This window comes from Tupaia chinensis, unplaced genomic scaffold (genome assembly GCF_000334495.1).
Source record: "Tupaia chinensis unplaced genomic scaffold, TupChi_1.0 Scaffold142100_1, whole genome shotgun sequence".
Lineage (NCBI taxonomy): Eukaryota > Metazoa > Chordata > Mammalia > Scandentia > Tupaiidae > Tupaia > Tupaia belangeri.
Window position 1 is genome coordinate 192,492 of NW_006201951.1, and position 7,448 is coordinate 199,939.

Consider the following 7,448-nt stretch of genomic DNA (forward strand, 5'->3'; position numbering starts at 1 on the left):
TTATGAAAAAAAAAAAAAAAAAGGTGTTAATATTAGCATCGAGCTCATAGAACTTGTAGAACTATTGTAGAATAGCAGAGGCACAGAAAACCAAGTGGAAGTCAGCTTTTATGTTCATTTACCTGCTACGGGCCAGGGGCCTACACCGCCCACCACCTCTTCCTGCCCTGGCCTCTTCCTGCACTGCCCTGGCCTCGGCACACTCTGCCCCTCCACAGGCCGAGGACCCAAACAGGCACAGGGAGAGATGCAGGCACCACCCTGGGAGGACCCCAACCCCCTGGAGGGGCCCCTCTGCAGGCCCTGCACCCACCTGGGTGCTGTGGGGTGTGAGTCTCGGGGAGCCTGTGAGCCTCGGCTGCATCCAGGGAAGAACAGGGGCCCTCGAACCGCCCATGCAGTGTGGGGAGGACCAGCTGGCTGCAGCGTGAGACGGCGGGTGCTGGGGCGGCCAGTCGCAGAACGACTCCCTCGGGGATCCCATCCTCAACAGGAGGTGCTGGGCTGGGGGAGTCCCCACAACCTCCAGTTCCAGCTATGCCCCCAGGGCTGGGAGGGTCTGGGGACGCAGGGGTCCTGCCTGGCCCCTCCTGGGTGCCTGCAGTACCCACACTCCCAGAGACTGTGGTGGGGCAGGGAGTTCCAGTCAGGGAAGAGTCCACGGTGGGAGCGACCGCATGCATTCCCAAGCAGGGGCCAGGCCGCAAAGCTGACAGAGTCTGAGAGGCTCATGTCACCACACTGCGCCCATCACAGGAAGGTGGCCGTTGGCAGCCAAGAAGAGGTCTTGACAGAAACAAACCCCGATGCCCTCGAAGCTGTGCCAAAACTGCAGGAGGATGAGTGTCTGCAGGTTCTGTGGCCATTTCGGGGACAGGCCCACAGGAGTCCTGGGGAGAAGGGCCAGGGCCAGCCTGGGGGTGCAGGTGCCCTAGCCCCTGCTGCTGCTCCTCAGCTGGTTCCCAGGGCCAGAGGGGCAGGTTCCTTTTCAATGGGCTTCGAGACTCTTAGGAGCGACAGATGGTGGCTTGGCTAGTGTGGCAGGGCCCCTAGACCAGGGTGGCAGCGTAAGGCTGGCAGGCCACCTCGGGTGCTACCAGGGACGGAGGGGATTCCTCTGAAGTGTTGGTTGGCTGTGGGGGGGGGCGGTGGAGAGCAGCTCGGAGTGGTGTAGCAGCAAGCAGGTAGTGGAGGGGCCCAGCGGCCCCCACCGAGAAGAGCCAGAAGCCAAGAAAGCCCTAAAGACAGCCTCAGCTACGGACCAGCTCCAGGCCTAACTCAGCTCTGGGTTCCTGTGTAAACTGGGGCAGGGGACTGAGTGCCTGGAGCTGGCAGGTGGGACCTGGGCTGCAAGGGCAAGGCTCCACCCTCACTCAGCCCCCCAGAAGCAGAGCCCAGGGCCTGAGCCCAGGAAGAAGGCCATGGTCCACTCCAAGCCACTGCCCAGAGCTAAGAGCAAGCTCTCAGAGGGAGTGAGGCCAAGAGGCTTCTCCCAAGCCAGACGGACCTACGGTGTGTCACAGTCCCTTCTAGGTTTTGGTTTTGGGTTTTTTGTTTTGCTTTGTTTTGCTTTTTTAAATTTGCCATAGAGTAGAGAGGCACAGAGAGCAAGAGAAAGCTCTTGGGGGCGGGGGGGGGGGGGCTCCCTTCTCCTCTATTTCTCCTCGCCCCTCAGGGATCTGAGCACACACACAGCATGCTTTTCAGACTGCAGATAGAGGCTTGAACCAGAGGTGGCCACAAGGGATCCGGCCACCTTACACATAGTCCAGGCCGTGCACAGAGGGCCCCCCTCAGCCGCAGGCCTCCCTTCCAGCGAGCCACGTCCATCCCCTCATTAGACCAGCCTGGAGCAGCATGGCCCCTGCCCCTCAGCCCGCCCACGTGTGTCCTCCTGGGAATGGTGGCCCCGGGCCATGACGCCCGGCAACAGCGCTGGCTCAGCTGCAGGGCACAGCTCCTCACTGCCTTTGGACAAGCCGCAGAGAGCCCCTGTGGATGGGAGTCCTTCTCTGGGTCCAGCTGAAATTTCCCTCCTCCCCTCCCCGCGGCCTGGCCCCGGGGAAGCCTGTGCCTCCTGCTGCCGCTGGCACCACTTTCCCCCTCTGGGCTGGCAGCAGGTTCACGCAGGCTGGCGCTCCCTCGGGGCACACGGGTCTGCTGCCATGCCCCTCCCCAAGGCAGCTCTCTGCACACGGAGGGGGCCTCTGCCCCCTCCCCAAGTCCCCAGAGGAGAGCGGGGGAGTGAAGGGTGAGGCCGAGCAGGACAGGGTCGCCTGTAAATACCCAGAGGGGTGCCAGGAGGGAGGCGGAGTCCATGTGGGTTAGGATCCCTGGGAGTTTCGTAACCCTGACCCAGGGATGCACAGGTGAAGGCCGCCCTTGGGGAGGTGCCTGAGGACAGCACTCTCAGGGCCTGCCCACGGCCACGGCCAGCCCACAGGCTCAGGCGAGGTCTCTGGAACTGCTGTCCTGGCTGCAGACCTGCTGCCGCAACCCTCCAGCAATGCCCAAAATGACCCATGGAGGGGCGGAACCTGATGCCCAGACACGCTCCAACAGCCACTGTCAAACCCAGTCCCACCTGCGCTGCAGAGGGGCTGTGAGGGGCAAACGGGGCCAGACCGGGAGCAGCCCTGCAGGCTCAGGGGGGGCTGGCTCGGGCCACTGCTCAGAAGGCCAGGGGCCAGCCCTGGGGGCGCCGCACTTGGCCTGGGCTGCTGCTCACTGGCGGGCACCTCCTCGCCCAGCGGGACACCAGTGTGGGCGGGCCTGTGGCTGTGCGGCCTATCATCTCTTAGCCAGGCCCTCACCCCACTGCCCAGGAAGCCCCGGCCACCTCCCCAATCAGGCTGTGTCCACGTGCCCTGTGTGGAAGGGGGCCGCGTGGTCACCGGGCAGCCCAGGGCACTCAGGTTGATGACAGCCATGGTGGCTGTGACCTGAGCTCCTGACCAGACCCTCTGTCCCGGGAATCCCGCCCTGCGAACGGACACATGCCCACCCCTCCCAGGAGAGGCCCAGCCCAGTGCCAGCTCTCATGTCACGTCCTGGAAAGAGATCCGCACCCCATCTGGAGGGCCGCGGGGAGCTGCTTGGAAACGTCCCATGGGGAGCCGCCTGGGCCACTCGGGTGGGAACACTGGGGCTTTTGATTCCGGGGGGGCTGGCTGGCTGCACCAGGTGGGACCACCCCCTCCAGCTGTGGGGTGTGACAAGGGCAGACACGGAGCTAACACTCAGCAGGTGGATGGGCACAGAACGCCAGGGCAGGGGGAGCGGAGGGCGTGAGTGCCAGGCCACCCAGCGCACGCTCTGCCCTCTCGGGAGCCCCACAGGGGCACGTGCTCTCCCCTACCCGTCCAGGTCCCCGAGTAACTAGTCTCTGATCCCATTCCCATGTCCCTCCGGAGGCCCTGCACCACCCCCTTGGCCTGTCCTCATGGTCCTCACAGCCACCCTGGGCCTTCACCGCCTTGCGGGCACACACATGTCTCAGGGAAGGGCGGGGCCATGCCCACAACGAGAACAGGGACAGGAGGGCGCTGGTGCAAAAGGCCAGTCAGGAGTGGGGAGCTGAGGGACAGGGGCTGCGCCCTGCTCAGCCACCCCTCCCCGCTGCCTCCCTCACGCCATCTCCTCCAACCCCAGCCCTCTGCTAATACACTTCATGCAGGCCCAAGGGGACCCCAGGCAGAGGGGACGACGTGCCCTACCTGCACCCTCCAGCCCCTGCCGGGAAAGGGCAGGCCTTGAGCCCCGGGGCCCAGGCTCCATCTTCCCACACGTCTTTCTGACTGGCCACCCCCACCCCGGGCCGCGCTCGGAGACCTGACAAAACCCTCTCGGCCCATTTCTCAAAAAACTCCCTAGAAGATGAGCATGCTCACGAGACCCAGAGCCTCTGCTCCCACTACCGCAGGCCACCCGGCCCCGCTCTCCTCGGGGCCCTCTTGCAGCGGCTGATCACAGCGTCCAGCCCTGGGCCTCGCTCTCCGCCAGCCACACAAAGTCGGAGTGACCTGCGTCAGTCCTGGGCAGTGTCTCCTCCCCACACCCTGTTCCTGGGGCTGACAGACACCACGCCCAGGCCCCTGCCACCATGGCCTCTCCCCCTCCACGTGACTCACCCTCATGTCAGCAGGTCCCCACTCAGCGAGGCCCTCTGCCCCACACAGAGCAGTGGCCCCCAGGCTGCACCCTGTACCCCTCACCCGTGACCCACACGGGACATGACGTGGGTCTAAGCCGGCACCTCCGTGCCCACCGGCAGCTGCTGCGTGCTCGTGGGGCAGGGGCGGAGGAGCAGCAGTCAGAGCTGGGCGTGGAGCGAGGGAGCCTGGCGTGTGGCCCCGCGGGGTTGCCTGGTCTCTGCACAGGCCGGTGGGCCTGGCCGGCCTCCTTCCCTCACATGCCCTCAGCACGTGGAAGCAGCTCAGCAGATACTGACTGGACGGTGACTGAGGAGCTGGGATGGGGGACGGGACCCAAGCAGCTAGAGGCAGACAGAGGAAGAGCAGAGGCCAGCACCCGGGTGAGGCAGGATGCGGCTACAGCCCCCCCACCCTCCCTAGCCAGGGTGAGCAGCGGCACCCCTTCTCCACGAGGCCTGAGAACCTCCAGCACCGTCCCTGGTAGCTTGGGGGCCCTACCAGGCTGCTCTGGGTGGGGCGGGCCCAGCTCCACATGCAGCACTGAAGAGCGTGGGGAATGGTGACCGGACCCCAGCCCAGAATCTGGGTAAACTGTCCAGGGGCACAGGGCCCACAGAGGCCACCACCACTCCTGAAAATGAGGCCCAGCCCACGTCAGGGACGTGGCCACTCCACTCCCTCTCAACCCAAGGCAATGAGAAGGCTCTAGGTGGCCACACAGGCTGACCCCATTGAGAGGTGTTCACAGCTGAGGGTCCAGGCTGCCCAGCATGGGTAGGCCCAGGGTCCATACCCCCAGAAGCTGCTGGCAACCCTCAAAGGCCAGGGGTCCTGTGGTCTGTGTCAGGCCTCCCACCCTTGGAAAGTAGGACTCCAGAGCCCAGGCCTGTAGCCCCCCCCACAGCGGGGGGAGGGCCCCCCGGCCCAGCCAGTCACACCAACACAGGCCCCAGGGCCCCATGGTCCCTAGGCCAGGTGGGCACCAGCAGGTGGGCAGCGTCTCGAGCCAGTGGGCTTCCCTGCGGCAGGGCGGACACGGGACCCGACGCTGTGGGTCTGGTGGCCACACCACAGCTTCAGCAGCGACCCCCACCGGCCTCTCAGGACCAGGGGGCTTGTCCAGGTCTCCCTGAGCCCCAGTCCTGAGCACGTTACAAAAACCCTCATTGGTCTCAGTCCTGCAGCCTGCTGCCATGGGGGTCTCGGCTCAGAGGGCCGGGGCTCTCCCTGGGCCCCACAGCTGCACTCACCCCAAAATAGACCAGCATCTCCCCCACGCAGACGCGTCCCCGTTTCAGATCCCTGGTGTGGCTGGCAGCCTCACGTGAACACCCGTGGGGCAGAGCAGGCGGGGTTTCCCTCACAACCCAGGCCCCCTCTGGGGATGAGGTGTGCAGAGTGGAGCATGGAAACCTGTCACCCATGCCAGGAGACACGGGGACACAGAGAGGTGTGGGCAAGGCCGTGGGGGCAGGAGAGCCAGCAGAGACAGAGAGACACAGGGACACAGAGGCGAGGGCAAGGTTGTGGGGGCAAGAGAGCCAGTGGAGACAGAGACGCGGGGGAGGGCAGGGAGATGTAGTTAGAGGCAGGAAGACAGAGACCAGGAGGAGATCTCCTCTCGGGGGAAAGGGGAGAAGGGGGGACCAGAAGGAGGGGAGGAGAACCAAGGAAGAACAGGAGAGGCCGCGGCGGGGACACAGGGAAGAGGGTGGCAAGGCAGGGTCTCAGGGCCCTTGGGGCCGTCTTGGTGGGGCAGGGAGTGAACTCCCGGGGAGGGGGCAGTCCAGACTCTGCACACAAACCCCTGCTCGCCCCTACTGCTCAGAAACAGCCCCAGACAGTGCCCAGGAGGCAGGTCCTGCAAGGCCCAGCTCCACCCTGTACCTCTTCTCCCTCCCCTCCCCCTTCCCTTCCCCTCCAGGATCTTTTAATCAGTGAAAGCTCCTGTCCCTCCAGGGTGTCTGCCTCAAGAGACATCCTGAAAAACAAGACCTGTCCCCAGGGGCTGGGGGCTGGAGTGAGAGATGGTGGCAGCTGTGGTGACTCCTGGGCCCCTCAGCAGAGCCCACGGGTGGGAGCACGTGGGCAGCAGGCCGAGGGGCCAGTCTCCACTCCCTCCCACACCCTGTGCCCCAGCTCACAGTGGCAGGTCTTGGGGCCGTGCCCACCTGAAGGCAAAGACACTGTTCTAAGGAGGTGCTGGGTACCGCGCAGCTCTGGGCCTGCCTTCTGCGGGACCCCTGCCTGTGCCCAGTCCTGACCACACTGTCCTCACCTTGCAGGGTCAGATTGCACACTGCCCTCCAGCAGGCAGGGAACCAGGTACCTTGGACAGGGACAGGTGACGGCCAGGCGGGGAACTGGTGCCCAGACGGGGCTCACTCTGAGGGTCTGCTCGTGAGCAGAGGCCACCTGAATAGCCCTAGCCCCCCTCACAGGGAGTCCCATGTCTCCCACTCCCTCTACCCACCCTCACAGGCAGCGTGGGGTGTTCATGGAGCCCCCACCATGGAAGGATTATTTTCACGACCGCAACCCCTACCCCTCCTACCCGGGCTCCAAGCCTCCCCAGGGAAGAAGATTGCAGTCCTGGCCAAAACAGAGCCTCAGGGACTCAGTCTCGCACACAGGTGCTCACGGAGCAGACTCCCGGGCAACCCTCACCCGCCCCAGGGCCACCCAGCCTTCTGCCTGCTGACCCCAGGGACCAGCTGGGCCTGAGGGCGGGGCTGGGCCCACACTCCGGTCCTGATCTGCAGGTGGTTTTGGGAATCACAAGGTGAGGATTATCAGGACCCCCTTGAGGAGAAACAGTGGAGGGACACAGATTAACCCACCTGGGGCTAGAAACCACACACACCACACACAGTCCATCCGCAGCAGAAACGAACCCGAACCCGGCGCCTCCCAGACCACAGTCTCCCCGAGGCAGACCCCTACCCACCTGCTGGCCCGGACTGCTGCTCAGCCTGGCCCCGCGGGGGCCCCCGACACCTGCTGCTCTTGGGCAGGGCCCGCCCACCTACCCCGTGAGGACCACCACGAAGTCCATGACGTTCCAGCCATTGCGCAGATAGGAGCCCCTGTGGAGTGCGAAGCCCAGGGCGACGATCTTCATCCCCGCCTCGAAGCAGAAAATCCCAATGAAGTAGGGCTCTGTGTCGTCCTGCAGGGGAGCACAGTCGGTCACCGCTGCCCTCGGCCAGGGCTGGCTGGACTGGCCTCCCGTTGCGAAGCCTGCTGGGGCCCGGCTGCAGGGTCCCGACACTGGCAGCCCTGGAGGATGGCCGC

The 7,448-nt window shown here is 65.1% G+C and overlaps 1 protein-coding gene across 1 annotated transcript in view; it reads right to left on the reverse strand.

The window, feature by feature from the left end:
• The window catches only part of CACNA1B (calcium voltage-gated channel subunit alpha1 B), a 179,472-nt gene that overhangs the window by 166,645 nt on the left and 5,379 nt on the right, over positions 1 to 7,448 (reverse strand). The window contains exon 3 of the mRNA XM_027766260.1: positions 7,184 to 7,323. Coding sequence (XP_027622061.1) covers positions 7,184 to 7,323 — 140 coding nt within the window. The remainder of the gene's footprint in view (positions 1 to 7,183; positions 7,324 to 7,448) is intronic.